The sequence below is a fragment of the Epinephelus lanceolatus genome, chromosome 9, assembly GCF_041903045.1.
Source record: "Epinephelus lanceolatus isolate andai-2023 chromosome 9, ASM4190304v1, whole genome shotgun sequence".
Lineage (NCBI taxonomy): Eukaryota > Metazoa > Chordata > Actinopteri > Perciformes > Serranidae > Epinephelus > Epinephelus lanceolatus.
In genome coordinates, this window is record NC_135742.1 from 5060019 (window position 1) to 5076978 (window position 16960).

At 40.5% G+C, this 16960-nt stretch overlaps 1 protein-coding gene across 1 annotated transcript in view; it reads left to right on the plus strand.

Annotated features, from left to right (window-relative positions):
• The window catches only part of fras1 (Fraser extracellular matrix complex subunit 1), a 411473-nt gene that overhangs the window by 278193 nt on the left and 116320 nt on the right, over window positions 1-16960 (plus strand). The window contains exon 27 of the mRNA XM_078170455.1: window positions 6147-6231. Coding sequence (XP_078026581.1) covers window positions 6147-6231 — 85 coding nt within the window. The remainder of the gene's footprint in view (window positions 1-6146; window positions 6232-16960) is intronic.

The following is a 16960-nucleotide window of genomic DNA, read 5'->3' on the forward strand; positions in this document are numbered from 1 at the left end:
ACTGTGTGTACCACTCTTGGTACCAAGCTTGCAGTACGGAGCTGGATTGGCATCACCACAGCCTCTGCAGCACCTCTCCTCCCACTGTGATGCACAGCAAGCCACCAAAACACCAAAGTGCTGCAGGCAAGAAAATAACCTCAGTGTGCCCCAGGAACCAGTTGAGAGGTGCAACACTGTGCTCTGTGCTGGCACAACACCACAGCAGATCCTTAAAAAAAGACACAGAGAGATAGAGACAAAAAACAGGGGGTACACACTTGTGACTAAGTGAGACAGGAACTGTGCATTTGAGCAGAGGGAGAAACTTTATTTCAATCAGGAGAGACAGGAGAGTGAAGTAAAGATAATATTTAATACAGAATATGAGTGTACAAATTAATAGATGATTTGTGCTGATTAAGATTAAGCAAAGGCGCTTGGACACCAGAGGGCAATATTTTGCGATCAAGGGATATCTAACCAGCTGCGGGATAAATCCCCCGATGGAGTCCAGACACCGGTGGTGGTGGCTGATGACTCTGAGGCTCCTGACCGATGAGGCTGATGAATCCGTAAAGACTGGGTGGTGAGGGGGAGGTGGTGAGGGGGAGGTGGAGGGCGGGCACGACGGCAGCAAGACAGAACTACGGCAGAGAAAGAACCACATTTAAAATGAGGAGCAGTGACATGATAGGCTGACAGAGAAGGTGTGTCACTGGGCTATCGGTTGATTGTGAATCAGCTGATGATTCAGTTGACCTCAGTCGTCATTTCCGTGACTGATGTATGCGGGAAGTGTAACACATTGCGCCAAAATCTCTCTGTAGGTGTTCATTTGAGGTGCACCACTTGCAGAAAATGATTCATCACTTTCTTTTTTGTGATCAAATTTTTATTTTGTTTCCTTGTAAAATATTAATAATAAACCATATTCGACTGACCTATTGTCTAACCCTTTCCTCCCCACTGTGGCTGGCTTAGGGTGACCTGTGATGGAACAAGAGAGGGAATAAATAAATAAATTATATTATTAATCCACATAATTTTCATACTCATCAAACCATCCAGTGAGCCCTCGTTCCCTGCATGGAAGCAACTACATTTGTCATTTTTCATCACAAATGTATTAATGTTTTCCTTTAATTAGTCACCTGTTTGTAAAACTTTAAGATAATGCTTTTCCCAGACTTTCCAATTTACAACCAACACTTCAGATGTACTGTAAAACAATTAATAGCCTGGGCTTTTATTTGCATAAATCCCTGAAATCAACAGGCTTATATTTGGGACAGGCCTTTAATTCCTTTCACATGTTTCAACTGTTGCTCAGCAACGATCAGAAAATACAATCCAATTGTTTATTTAAACCAGTATGAATATTACTTGTTTAAAAATTAGGCTTCAGATAATATATCAATAACAAATCAGTCATTTGATCTATAGCGCCGACAGACAGAGCATCAGAGAGTGGGCTGTGGCACTTGGGGATTTCGGCACCCTATATACCAACACAACACCACTTTATCCCATTAAAACAATATTCACAACTTGGATTAACTTTTATGATAATCTCTTTTGATTATTTTGATCTGAGGACCCTTGCAGACTAAAGGAATATGAATATTTTACAGGGTAATTGAGGAATGGACACATAATTTGAGGCAGCCAACAACTTGGTTTTATACATCCACAGAACTTCTATAAAAAACGAACTGCTTGGCAACCAGACAAGATGTCTGATTGAGACAGGACTTTCTTTGACAAAATGTGTAGCCACACCAGGCTGATTAAAGGGACTTAGCGTTTAATTGAAGTTTTACAGTATCTGGAATTAATTTCTCCTTTTGTTGCCAAAGTGTCAGTTTTAGTCTTGTCACTTTTAATATAGAACTTTTCAGCTTGTCTGCCTCCTCTCCACTCATGAGTATCCTGACATTTCATCTTTTGCTGCTCTTGTTTTCGACCCAACTGCCTGCTGTCTCTCTGATTTATGCAGTTTTCCTGTTTGGAAAGTTCATTTCCATTAACCTTCACATGGACTGGAGATGCATTACATTTACACTTCTTAGTTAATGTGGCCCAATTTGCATATGCATTTGTTCTGCCTTTTTTTTTTTTCGTGCCCTGTATTTGACAGTGTGATTTCCCCAGTGTGAGCCTCGGCGCCAGAGATCAAAGAGGCCGCTAATATGTATAGAATGAATTCATGCCGCCTCTTTAGGGCCCAGGCTGGAGCCAGTTGTCCTCACTGCAGCTGCTCCGCTGTGGCCTTTTCCTGCCACATGTCTGCGACATTTTGGGTCAGAGCCCAATGTCCATTCAGCCAATCAGATTCGACATGTTTAGCACATTGTTTAATCCTGACTCAGCTGGTGCGGCCCTGATCTGGAGACACGCCAGTGAATTAGCAAAATATGGTCCGCTGCCCAGTTTTGAGCCATTAGATTAATGGAGACAATAAAACATAAAGCCCCAAATAGGATTTAATCTGCATATTATAGTCATATTTGTCAAATTATGTGGAGTGGGGGATAATGGCTTCAGACAGAGCCACAAACAAATGCTCTCAGGTTTGACTCCAATAAGAGTCGACACAGAAAAACATGTTGCATCCAAATGTCCTATTCACACACTACACGTCCCTGTGGATAAAACACACAGTATAAAAATATAATCGTGAGATGTGGTGGGTGGTTATAGATGAGCTGAATCCTTTTCATTTTTCACAGAAGGTATTTTCATTCATCACTCCCTCAGCAGAACATGTCAAGTGTCAAGACACAAACTGAGTTTTATGTTCTCGAGTGGCGCACTTCACTATTGAGAAGTATTTATACACACATACCAGCACTTGGATCAAAAGCTGCTCCACTTTTGTCTCATGGCTGCATTGAAAAAAAAATAAAAATCTATCTTTCATCTGTAATGAATCCAACAAATATACCAGTCACATTTATAACCTGCACATTAAAAGAGATTTAGGAGTATTATGTGAGAAATATATTCCTTATGTTACTTTAATAAGCTGTCCGATACATCTTTAATGGGCCACAATTTTTCTAACCATAACAAATGCTGTAAAGCTGCAACAAAGCTCACTTCTGTTGCCAGAAATTGTAATTCAAAAAGAGCTTTATCATTGTTGAGAGACGCTGTGAGAATGTCTTATGTGAGGGATGAATTTTAAAGAGGAGCAGTCGTGGTAAGCTGGCCAAGTTTTTCACGAAGACGCCGCGTTGCTCAAGTATTGTGCAGATAGCAAATATACAAATGGGCGACGAAGGAAGAGAAATGCCAACATGAGGTGTCTTAGAGAGGTTGGAGCAGGAAAAAGCCTCCAGAACAGCTTCAGTGCCTCTATATTCTTCATGTCACTGCATGAATGAACGGCATTCTCCCAAAAGATTAAACCTCATACATTTCCAAAGCCCTCACACTCTCTGTGTTATTATACATGGCCTTTATCAGGATCAATTATGAGATGACGGACAGATTTCATAATCAGGAGATGGATTTATTGGTTTAAATGTTGAAATCATGCTAAAATTACTTTATTTATATAGCACCTTTCATACAGCAAACCGAACAACACAGAACAAACTAACAAAATAAAAGATGGTTAAAAGTCGATAGATAATAAGAAAGTAAATAAATAAAACAGAATAAAAATAAATAAGAGGGGATGAAAAAAGGTAAAAACCAATGGTTAAAACTTAAAAATCAAGACTGTAATGTCACCCCACATTAAAAAGCCAGATTAAAAAGATGGGTCTTTAATGTACTTTTAAAAGAGACTTTTATACAGAGAGAGTTTGCCTTTCTAATATCTAGAGGCAGTGAAATCCACAATAAAAACAGAAAGTGCTCTCACCAGTACTTTTATGGGACACTTGAGGAACATTTAAAAGTAAAGCAGTGGAGGACCTCAGTGATCTGTCTGGAACAAAAGATGATAGAAAATCTTTGATGCATGGAGCAGCAAGGTCATTTAAAGGTTTATAAACAAGTAGAAGAACTTTAAAATCAATTCTAAAGATACTGATGTCCGGTTTAGTGACTTCAGCGGTGGTTCACTTCTAACTGTAGTTTTCTTGTTGACTTTTGGGGTTGTCCAGTGTAAAGGGAATTGCAATAGTCAAAACAGCTGGTAACGAAAGTATGAGTAAGTATTGCGGCAGCTTTCTGGTTTACGTAAGGTCTGACTTTAGTGACGCTCCGAAGATGAAAAAGGGATGTTTTGAAGATCTTGTTAAAATGAGAAGTAAAATTTAAATCAGAGTCAACTGAGTACCATTTTTGTCTCGCTGCTTGTGGCCAAATTAAGGCAGCTTTCAGACCTAGAGTCGTCTCCTTTGGTCTGAATCAGGGACTCATGTTGTTCCAAAGTTGTATAATTGCCTAGAGTTGGTTCGTGTTCTCACGGCAGCATTTACAAGCGGACCAGATCAAATGTCTTGTGTGAGAAAGCTGCTCTTGATTGGTCAGAATTTCCATGTGGGAAAAATCCAGGAAGTAAAGCAAACGTTGAAGAAGAGTACACTTGCAAGATAAATGTGACACTTTCTAATGTCACAATGGAGGGACAACTACGCAGGTTGATTTTAGCGCTGCTCATCGTGGACTATATTGCTGTCATTGTTCATTTTAGTCAAACCATACAGTTTGAAAACGAGGCGCGGCTCCAACTAGAAAACAATGTTTTGATGCATTGGATGTGCTGAATGTGCATATTAAGGCAGTACAGGAGGAGGTGCACATTAATAATCCTCCAGGACTGTAACATGCTCATGCTTATTCAACCTTGCATTTGGTTTGGATCGAGGTGGGAATACGTTCTCACCACAAAGGAACCACACCAGAATGTGTTTGTAACAGGACCAAGACCACCTCTTCAACAAGGAGCACACCCGAGTGCAATTGCTGTGTTCACACCTGCCCCAGCACACCACACTTATGGGACAAACGAACTAGAGTTGTCAGCGATACAGACATACAATTGTGTGTCATCAGCATAAATATGATAATTTACATAGTGATGGCCATTAATCAGGTATCTGCTATCATAAGACCCTGTGGTTGGTTGGTTTTTCTTTCACACCACAAACAAACTGCACTGGAACCACCATGTTATCATTCTGAAGAGGGGCCACTCTGCACAATAACTTTTAGTACTTTAAATATATTGTGATGCCTCTTTGACGCCCTTTTATTTGTGAGAGTATTTCTGCACTGTGGTACTGCCACTTTTACCTAAGTACAACATCTGAGTACTTCATCCACCGCTGTCTGACACTGAGGATAAATTTCACAGGGTATCTGCCTGCTAGCTATTGCTTCAGGGCACGAAAGGAGTTCACTTTACTTTAAGGAGGTTTGCACAACTCACTAAAACTAAGACTGTTTTCAAAAGCAGCATTTTTGATTTATGAATCCCACAGCTATCCATCTATCTGCACATGTCAGCTACAGTATGCTGTGGTATTTTTAATGTGAGATAACAGACCCTTTAATACAGGTTGGGTAAAGATCGCCATCATAGTTTAATATGTAAAATAGTAAACATAGTGTAGCTCTGAGAGGGATGTGTGTTGCAACTTTATCTTTCTCCACACCACAGAAAGTGAGATTATGATTTTTGAAAATGTCACTGTAGTACCTTCATGTAACACTTTGTTCGCTTCAGCTTGTCACCATAATTCCCTCTCAGTCGTCCCTAAACCAACAGCCTGCTCAGTCATTAGTCTTCAGCCGCAGTTGGCTGTGTCCCAGCCCCAGCCCCAGCCCCAGGGACTTGTGGGTAATAAGCCTTGTCTTTGATGATGCTGAGGTGGCACGGTGAGAGAAGACGTTGTTGATGATAAAATGTGTCTGTGTGTGAGCAGGTGGGCTGGTGTGTGTGTGTGTGTGTGAGGTTACTGTCTGCCACTCACCTAGATAGCACTGAGGTGATTAGGTCTAATGAGTACACGCTAGGTGAGCCCCACAGGACTCATTTACCCAGAAACCTCCAGGGCCAGCTGGAGGCTGTTTCTAGGTCATGTTCATTCAAAGGGAGAGAACAAACTTTAACCTTTGAAATCCAAAGTTTTTTTTCGAGAGTGTGTGCTTTCAAACGATTGAACAATATCTCCCTCCCTCTTTCTCTTCTGTCTCTCTTTCTGTAGGACTGGTGAGTTCACCTTGCGTGTGGCCGACCCCCAGCTGTTCTCCCAACCAGGAACGATTCAAGTTCAAGCCGTGTCAGTGCAGGTACCGTATAATAACACAGACACTTTCTTTAGCTCTCCTATATCTCAATGACTGCATCTTTTTTCCCACAAAAGGCTCGAGAGAAATAAACTGTCTTAAAAATGCCATAAAAAGCTGCACCCAGAGACTGTAAGTCATCATATTCTCCCAGCAGAAAATTAGCTACAAATAGATATATCTAATAAAGATAGCTGTGCAGGTCAATTCAGTAACATTACAGGTAAAAGAGAAGAATAGTCTGCCGGGGAACATTGGTTTCCAAATTTAGTTTACTGTGGAACAATAGGCTGTCTCAGTCTGTACCTTGAGGTTAAAATGCCAGGTCGATACTTGTGTCCTTGTCGAGAAAGTTTGCCTCGGAGAGAAACATGAACAGTTCAGACACACAGCGCTCTATTTTCAGTTTCTAACAACTTTATACTGTTTACAAATGATGCTCAGTTTATGGCCCGCAGGCCAAATTTGGCCCTCGATCGGGTGCCGAGTGGCCTGGAAACCATTTTCTAATTCACAATTAAAATTGATTCACACTGGGATTTTTTTTTGTACTTTGGATGTAATAAGGTGCCAGAGTGCATATACAGCATCAACATAGAGCTTGTTTATCAAAAAAAGGTGCCAGGGGAGGATGCCCGAATCTCCGACAGAGGTCTGAGCAAAGCCCTGAATGTCTTCGCCCTTGTGTACACCTGACCTGTGCGGGGCTTCTGCAACTGGCCCACAGCCTGCTGTCGTTCGGCAAAATTGGCCCCAGGGCAAAGCAAGTTGCTGTATAATGTTGAGCTTTAAGGTCACAGGGTCATGTTCTTGGATTGATTTTTGAAGTTTCTCTCCTCTTGTCAAGCCAATAAATGATGGATAAAGTGACACAGCCAGCAGAGGAGCGGCAGAAAAAAGGACACCAGTTCACTTTCTACAGACAAAGTAAAACAAATAACATTTAGCATTTAATTTATATTTTTTCTGGTATGTCTAAATGACTATGAATACATGTCTTTGGCCCATTTGACTGTCAAGCAAACTACAAAATTTTCTCGTATCTTTGTTTGACATGTTAAAGGTCCAGTGTGTAGGATTTAGGTGAACACAGTGGCAGAAATGGTATATAATATAATAAGTGTGTTTTCATTAGTGTACAATCACCTGAAAATAAGAATGAGTTGTTTCTAGTACCATTGTTTGACTTGTCTGTTCTGGGCTACTGTAGAAACATGGCAGTGCAACTTGGCAATTTCTGTGGATCAGGACTGGCACCCTATATTGGACCATTTGCCATGTCAAACTACTTAATTCAGTGTTTTTTTTTACCAGTTTAAATCACCTGGCCTGTTTGTTTTGGAGAGGAGGAGACCTCTGTGGATAATTCGGCTCCTGGTAAAAACCTACTGAGCGATGAACATTGAAGGAATTCTAACCGAGAGAAGTTTCAGCTGGTTTCAGCCCTCACCGCTGGATACCACGAAATCCCTCTAAATGTTACACACAGGACCTTTAAATTTTTTGACTCCTGAGTAAATAATGTTTAATCTTTATGGAGTTTTTGACCAGGAGCGATTGCTCTGAGACAACAAGGGAGGCTGAACTTCCCCTAAAATTTCATAGAAAAAATGGTCAAACATGCACTATTGAATTTAGAATTTACATTGCATTAAACGTGCGCTAGGATGCGTTTCACATCATGACTATGATGTTCAAACATCATCTGTTTATCACCAGTTTTCAAACGCGACCTCCCTGTCATACATTCTTGTGTCAGCACAGTGGACGCGGAGCCTCCAAGCATTCCTATGAGACAGCGCTGACGGTCATTGGATAAATGCGATAAAATTGTTACTTCCAGGGAGGCTCAGCTTCCTTGGGACCTAATGGAGCGGTAGGCGGGAGAGGACGCTCGGTGTCTGCATGATGATTGGAGGAATTGTCTAAAAGGCTGAACCCATTTTCGCATTTCGAGCTCAGTCCCATGCAGATATTTGCGAGTGGAGTCTTCTGACAGAGTGCCGTCCGGAGTTCCTTATTTCCATAAGCCATATAGCTCATTTTTACCGTTTGTAAACCCATCTGAAAATCTTTGAGCTGTGTGTTGCTGTGGTTCTATGGCATGAGTGTGGTTGAAAAACGGCTTCAATTAAATGTTCCTTTTATAAGTTACTGCCTCGCTACAATATGACACATTTTATGATGTAAACTTAAAGTGAGCTTCCCCTGTTTGAAAGACCAGCAGCCGCCACTGTTTTGGACAGATGTAATAAGTAAATGGAGCACAGAACAAATAGATACTGTGGTTTACAATAAAACAACATATTTAACTGGCTACATGATCAGTTTGCTACAGTGATCCCATAAATAATCGTGTTCCTTCAATAGTGGTTCACAATATATCCCATCCTTTTTTTTTAACAACACAGAAAAACACTCAGCTGAGAACTTCCTGTAGCGCCACCTTGGTATCCAACAGACATCCATTATATATACGTACATAGCATATGAGATACAGCAGCTTTACAGTCACTGTGGACAACAAGCAGCCAAAGTTAATCTGGTAGATCGGATCCTTTTTAGAGTATAGCCGTATCTCATTTTGCTGCATCATCCCGGCTGATCTGCATCTCTCACTGTTTTGAGACTCAGTCCCACGGACGGACGCAAGGGCTGTGATTGGTCAGTCAAGCTGACCTCTGATTATGGGCCCAATATGGAAAAAAATAAGGAGCGAGGGATCAAAGGCTCTCCGTCTCTCTGTGAGATTTGTTGATGGGTTAGTGTGATAGCTGTGTTACTCTGCTCCGTGTGTGTGTGTGTGTGTGTGTGTGTGTGTGTGTGTGTGTGTGCCGTAAAGACTTACATAGGGGACAAAGTGACAGACGGCTGATGGAAAATAGCAGAGCTGAAAACATGTGGAACAAATTGAAGTTACGATGAAATTACCTGAGTGGAAAATGTTTCATTTGTCTTTTATTAGGAAAAACTAAATCATCCATATCTGTCACTACACGCAGACTTTCATCAAAAATGTCTTGTTTTAGGAAGTAGCTTTGGTATAGTTAAGTATATAAGTGTAAATACTTTAATTAAAGTTAATTTCTAAAACTGAAATAAACAGATGGGAAAATTGATACAGTCTGTGGGGGTGAGGAAACGTCTCTTGACTCAGAGCGGCTTCTTAATTCCTGTCAGTGTTTAGCAAACATTGCAACAGTTTTATTTTTTAAGGTCTCTGTAGTAACAAAATCCACTTTATTGCCATACGTGACTGCTTTCTTAAATTTAAGTAAATGAGTGTTGCAGGCGCAGAGCTCAGAGTGCTGCGTGCAGATGGTGATTGAGTGGAGCGTCGGTGTTTGGGTGTGTTGGGGGGGACTGCTCAATTACACTATCACTTGATTAGCTCAACTTTCTCAGACAGTATTAACAGAAGCAGCTGATAAGGAAAGAGCAGTAATTTATGCACATAATAACTCAACGTCTGTGACTGCGTTTTGACTGACAGTTGGTCGGCCATTTTAGGCCACAAGTTTCCTGCTAGTGTCACTATTTATTACGATTAAACTCATATTATTATTTAACAGCAGCCTTTTTTATGCAAACAATCCATGAGACTTTAACATTAGTGCGAGAATTTGTCCCACAATTTGTCAACAACTTCTGTCTTTATTCATAAAGCATCGTTCAGGAATGAACACTTACATTTTCGTTGTTGAATAAACATCCCAAAAGGACTTGAATTAGCAACAATTTGTAACACTTCATGTATTTCATTATGATGCATCTCATTTTGTGAACATAAACTTCTAATATTGTACACTTCTACAAATCTATATTACTGCTTGGTCTTGAAACTTTGATGAATTATGCAGTGTTTGTTTTTATCTTTTTTCTTTATCAAGCATGACTGTTTATATTTAATAGGGGAGATGGTTTTTTTTTTCCTTCTTCTTCATCTTCTTCTTTCTTTAATATCCTTGTGCATGTGCAAATAGACTAGACTCACAGAAGAACACCATAAATTGCTTTTACAAAAGAAATAAGGCAACAAACTTAAAAACAGACATAAATACAGGCTTTGGAAGATTAAAACAGCATGAAATAGAAGTAAAACTGAATAGAAATAGAAAATAAAAAAAAGAATAAGACCGTCCTCACCACAAAAACAACTAGACTTGTTTTTTGTTTAAAGCTTGAATAACTTATGTTCAAAATAACAGGACTAGACTAAAACATTGACACAGACAAACAGGACAGCTCCTCGTTATAATAATTGAGTAATAATAATTAACATATATGCTTTTTTATGATTTCATTTGGTAAGTAACCGCCAGTTTGGGGCTAAATTTTGCTCTGATGACATGATGATGCTCCATTATTGTAATATTAGACCAAGTATTTACATAATACTACACATTTACATTTGTATGTTTCCATACACACATTACATGTGCATTAAAAGGATTAGTTCCCAGGAAAAACAATATTTTTACTAGGGGTGTCCCTGACTAAGAATTTTCATAGTCGAATCTGATTTGACAGATTTTTCCTTTAGCCTACTAATCATCGAATCATGTTGTTTTCCCCCTCATTGATTAATGAGCTCATTTGCGTCAGTTTCTGCTCCAGAGAAAAGAGCTAAAACACCCAAATAAACAAATTTAATTCTTCAGTTGGCATAATAAGATAATAATAATAAAAGTAAAAGAGTTATCATTTTATCTTTATCTTTATTCCTTTCACTTCATCAAGGTATGATGCTCTAGATGAGCGCAGACGCGCTGCAGCCTCATCCATGTCTTTAACAGGAGTCCTGTCTGACTCGTCAGAACTTGCCATTTCATTCACAAATAAACATCCAAAAACATCATCAAAAGGTTTAGAAACAGTTTTCCTTCTTTCTGACTTCAAGTTACTTCATTAATCAACTCAGGTTCATACAAGTTCATCCACACGGACCATGCGTCACCGCTCTCAATTGTTTGGCCACGTCGGAAAAAAAGTAGCCAAATAAAAAATCAGAGTCTATCAAGAAAACAATCAGCGGTGAAATTCATTTCAAGACACTTCAGGTAAACGAATAATCCTTCAAAAAAGTTTGATTTGAGAGCACATACCTCCTCCAAAGTGTTTGTTTATGCGCTCCGCCACCGTAAATCACCGTAGGCCTCGATGCTGCTCTGATGGTCCTGCAGCACACTCACTCACCTCAGCTTATTTGGATCGAGCAACTGGGTGATTTATTCATGCGTAGTAATGATTATGCCTACTGATTAAACACGTGTCATTTTCAGTTTTTTATTAACAGAAATTAGGCTGATGTTTGTATCAAAATAGGCTATATATGAATACATGAATTACTAGAAAACAAATACATTCTTTGTCAAATCAAGATGTTCAGCAGCAGTGAGCACCCCCATATAGTCAGAATGGTACGGTCTTGTTTCATAACCACATTTTGCAACGATTCAACGGTGAGACTGGCAGTCGAATCAGACTTCTCCGAATCGAATCACCGAATCATCGACTTTTCGGGGTCACCCCTAATTTTTACCATGCATGAAATTCATTACAGTGTGTGAATCATATTATTAGGTCACCTTTTCTTGTCTCATTTGAAAGACATAAAGTATGATTAAACACTGTGTCCTAACCACAAGCAAGCGTCGCTCCCTCTCCACACTGAATCTGTTAAATGTGCACTTTTGTTACATCATGTAAACAAACCTCATAGGTTACCTATCAGCTGTGTGCTAGACTGGAGATGTAACCACTTAAAAGATGGGTGTGTACTTTCTATCAAACCTGGTCTCACTCCATAGCAGGGGCGATTGCTCTGAGACAACAAGGGAGGCTGAACTTCCCCTAAAATTTCATATAAGAAATGATCAAACATGCACTATTGAATTTACATTACAATAAGAATTTACATTGCATTAAACGTGCGCTAGGATGCGTTTAACGTCATGACTATGATGTTCAAACGTCAGCTGTTAATCACCAGTTTTCAAACGCGACCTCCCTGTCACATTCTCGTGTCAGCACGGTGGATGCAGAGCCTCCAAGCATTCCTATGAGACAGCGCTGAGCAGGTGTTTTTCATGCAGTAAAGCGAGACGCTCATTGGATAAATGCGGCAAAATTGTCACTTCCAGGGAGGCTCAGATTCCCTGGGACCTAATGGAGCGGTAGGCAGGAGAGGATGCTCGGTGTCTGCATGATGATTGGAGGAATTGTCTAAAAGGCTGAACCCCTTTGTGATTGACAGCGCTTCGCATTTCGAGCTCAGTCCCATGCGGATATTTGCGAGTGGAGTCTTCTGACAGAGTGCCATCTGGAGTTCCTTATTTCCATATGCCATATAGCTCATTTTTACCGTTTGTAAACCCATTTGAAAATCTTTGAGGTGTGTGTTGCTGTGGTTCTATGGCATGAGTGTGGTTGAAAAATAGCTTCAATTAAATGTTCCTGCCTCGCTACAATATGACACATTTTATGATGTAAACTTAAAGTGAGCTTCCCCTGTTTGAAAGACCAGCCGCCGCCACTGCTCCATAGTCATCAAAAATCAGCGCTTGGCCAGTGACTTCCGGCGTCAGACACCGATAAATAAGGCTGACCTTTCACATCGGCATGATACCCGGCCGGTTGCTGTCACGGTTTGGTGGCGTCAGGTGGAAACGCAGCAGGACAACAACAAAACTTTTGTTACAAAAGAATCCAAAGTATCTGGAATATGTTACTTTGAGTAATGGAATATCGTACAAATGACAGTTTAGGGTGTGTATTTAGTAATCTGTAGTGGAATACATTTAAAAGTAACCCTCGCATATTGTTTTCAGATGTGCATTTTGCATTATGTCACCCACCAGCAGGAGCATTTATCAGTTCAGTGAGGCGCAGTGCATCCTGGTAGATGTAGGTTTTCTACCTCTTGAGCTAAAGCAAATGCCGCAGCCCTTTCTTCTCTATTTTCTTTGGTCTTGTAGCACCAGTTACAAAAGTATCTGCCTCTTTCTACTGCATAGACAGCCCAGTTTTATGAAAGGACATCTCTCCAGCAGTGAAATTCTTCTTCAACCAAGTCGTTGAGTTCTCTTTAACCAAATGAAACCCTATGTATTAAGATGGCAGATCAGAAAACAGCCACATGAGTCACTCTGGTCCTTTTGAAGGAACTATGTAGTCTTAACAAACAGTAGGAGGAGTTGTTGTGTTCTCCGAGATGAGACATTGATCTTGTCTTTTGTTCGAAGGGCTACATCTCCATTGTCTCCAAGTCTATTCAATTTACAGACAATTCTGACAGCAAACATCAACCCTCTGCGCTGTTCTTCAATCTTTGAACTTCTCCCCTCCAAGAAAATGCAGCCGCAAACGTCACAAAGAGAAATGCACTGCCACAGAGTCTCTCTCCACATCAAAAGCACCACAAACACTGATGTAACTCAGTGTTGTTTTTGTTTACACTACTGTTACAAGGACAGATTCCCATGAATTCACCTCGGCCTTCCTTTGAAAATATAGATCTTTTTAGTATTTATTCATTTGTTTTACAGAAAGTCGAACAGACAGTCAAGGTTTGACTCGCTGTGAAAGAAACCATTCAAACCTTATTTTCATCATCAGGACAAAACATACCGTGGGTAGGGAGGCAGGTGTACACTCAGCTCTGTCTAAATGAGTACGAGCGCACACACTGTACAGTTTGTACCAGCCAGAAGTGACACAAACAAACTACATTGTATATTCTCCCTAAATGCAAAAGGCACTGTTGAATGGTTGACTGTAGAGCAGGATGGCATGGAGAAAAAGACCATTTGTGCTTCTGCAGCCCCTCCATGTATAAATAAGGTTGAAAAAACCCAGATAAATTGTTGATTGAAATCCCCATCAGATCCCCAGCCAGCAGGCACCTCAGAATGTAATAGCCTCAGGAATGAATGATCTGAGCTGCAGATAGCCTTTCCCCCCTCTGACAGGAGTGGCTGCCTCTTTTGAGAAAAGTTTCTAAGAGTCCAGTGTCTACTAATGGCATTTCTACAGAGGTGGTCTCACACACACACACACAAAGCACACAGCACTTTTTGTAGTTTACATTTTCATCTTAAAGTGGCAACCTTTAAGCTTCTGAGACGTTTGCTTTGCTCTGGTGATATCTTTGCTCTCTTTGCTGCGAGCTCTCTGCAGTGCCCTCAGCTGTCAATCAGTACTGTGACACCTTACCTGTTTTTTTTTTTAAGAATAAAAAAGATATGTAGCAGTAAAACTAGGAGTGTTAAGTGTGAAGTCCTGAACAAAATGGCATTTAAAACTGGGGATGCACTTATTGTGAAATTCTGGGCTGATATCCAACACATTCTCACTCCGACCTCGTCAAATATTGATGTTTGCCCATGGATGTCCAAGGTACCCTGGGTGTGTTGGTTGTTGACGCTCTGGGACGCCGTGTCAATTTTTGCCTGTTATATGCATCGTCTGTTTTCAATATACACTTCCATCTTTGGAGGAAATGTACAGTTTGCATACAGTCTCTATCAAAATAAAAGCACTACGTCCTAATCCTACTACTAATACTGCAAATTGACGTTTTTTTTCCTTCAACAACATACATACGTGCTCACATTTAGCCAACACATGCAAATAGTTGGGTTAAGGAAAAAAAGAACTGGGTTTAGCTTTACAATCTTTCAGGAGGCGAACACCAGTCGACCAGTTGAAAGTCGGTGGTTGTTGGACTCATCCACCACAACTGAGGCTTTTTGCTCCCTTAACTTTCGCTGTTGTCCCGCCACGTTTCCCCCTGATGCCACCAGGTGCCGTTAAACAATAACGGCAACCAGCAGGACGGTGAAAGGACGGCTTTTTTCATTGGTGTCAAACACTTTGTTTGATACCCATGTTTTTTTGTTGTTTTTGTTCATTTTGTTTTTGTTGTCATTCCTCCCTTTTGCAGCGGGGAAACAAAGAAATCTTTATTATAGAAAATAAGTGAACTGTTTTAAGGTCATTCAGCACTTTATTACATCATCTTTGAATGAGCACGAATTCAATCATGCAAATTTATGAAACAACCTTAAATATAATCTTTTTTCCAGGGGCAGGCTAGGGTTGAAATTCAGCCCGGGAGCTTGATTTGGAGAAGCCTTTTTTCCGATCGCATGACGGACACAAGTGGAACCGTAATTTTAACACGAATACTTTATTTGCAGTATAAAAACAATCTAATGATATTAAACACAACACACACAGATTAGTCAGTCAGTAGAGTGTATTGAATATAATATAATTCTATGCAAAGACCTATTGCCAACCCAGTCCTGCACACTGCACCTGTACCTGGCACTGTTTTTTTTGGTGCTTCCCGCTCCACTTTCCTCCTTCTCCTCTTCCTCCTCTTCCATCTCCTCCTCCTCCTCCTCCTTCTCCTGTCCTCCTCATCTGTCTCTTCCTCCTCCTCACTCCTATGACTAGCATTATCCTGTCCCTCTGCATCAACTCCACGACTGACGCTGGCCTTGTCAGCTAATAATAACAATAACAGCAACAATGATAAACGTTATAGCAAAGAATTCACAGTGTTAGAACACAAATACAATATAAAAATCAACATAACAAAAGCGCCACACACACACACACACACACACACACACACACACACACTGTAAATGAATTACTCACTTTAATGTATTTTTCTTGAGCTGGTAAAAATGGCTATATATTAATGTAGACACAGAACAGGAAAACAGCTGTATAGCCCATATATTCCAATATTATCTTTTAAACTTTGAACACAGACTCTCTCCTGAAATAGGCTATGTTTTCTTTTGCAATAAAGAAATTTGTGTGTTTTTCTGGTCAGCCAGTATGGATTTTATTTTTAATTGATAAAGCAGATTAATGATTTATGCAGGTATGGTGTAACATTGTTGATAGGCTACCTTTAATGTTCTGTGTGCCCTGAACACATCCAAAAACGCAAACTAGAGTTCTCAATGGACCTGAAAATTACAACCCAACCCTGTGGGTTTTCAAGCCCAGACCCGACGCAGCCGGCACACCAGCATTAGCCTAATTGTCTGCCGGAAAAAAGGAAGCCCGAGGTCCGACCCGGCCCGAGTCATTCGCATTTTTTTTCGTCCCAAACCCGGACTGAACCCGTGGGTCTGGTCGGGTTTGTCAGGCCAGCCCGACCCGTCTGGGATGATAGGGCCATGTAGGCAGTGCTTGCTAACCGCTTGTATCCCCCCTTAATATAGGATGACCATATTTTGATTTCCAAAAAAGAGGACACTCGGCCGGCCACGACATAGCCTACTTAAATGATACTCACAGTTTACTCAAAGATGCCTTATAATTTTAATATATTCAAAATTTATATGTATGGATAGAAAATTCAGTTATATTACAAAATAATATCTCTCAAAGACAGAAATTCAGATAGGCCCCAATAGGGGACACATACACACACTAGAGTGTGGCGATCCGAGCCCAACGGGTCCCGACGGGTCGGCCGGGTTTGGTCAAAAATGTAGCTATAAATTGTATTTGGGCTCGGGTCGGATTCGGTCAGCTTTCAGTGAAAATGTAGTGTAAAAATAAATAAAATCCTATTGTCTGTCCTGTTTATTACTTGGGCACTGTTATTTACGTGACAACACCTGAACATAACACACACAGACACACATTGACTGTTTCTACCTCTCCCCTCGCTGGAAGCCTCGGACCTTCCTCCACCAGCCTC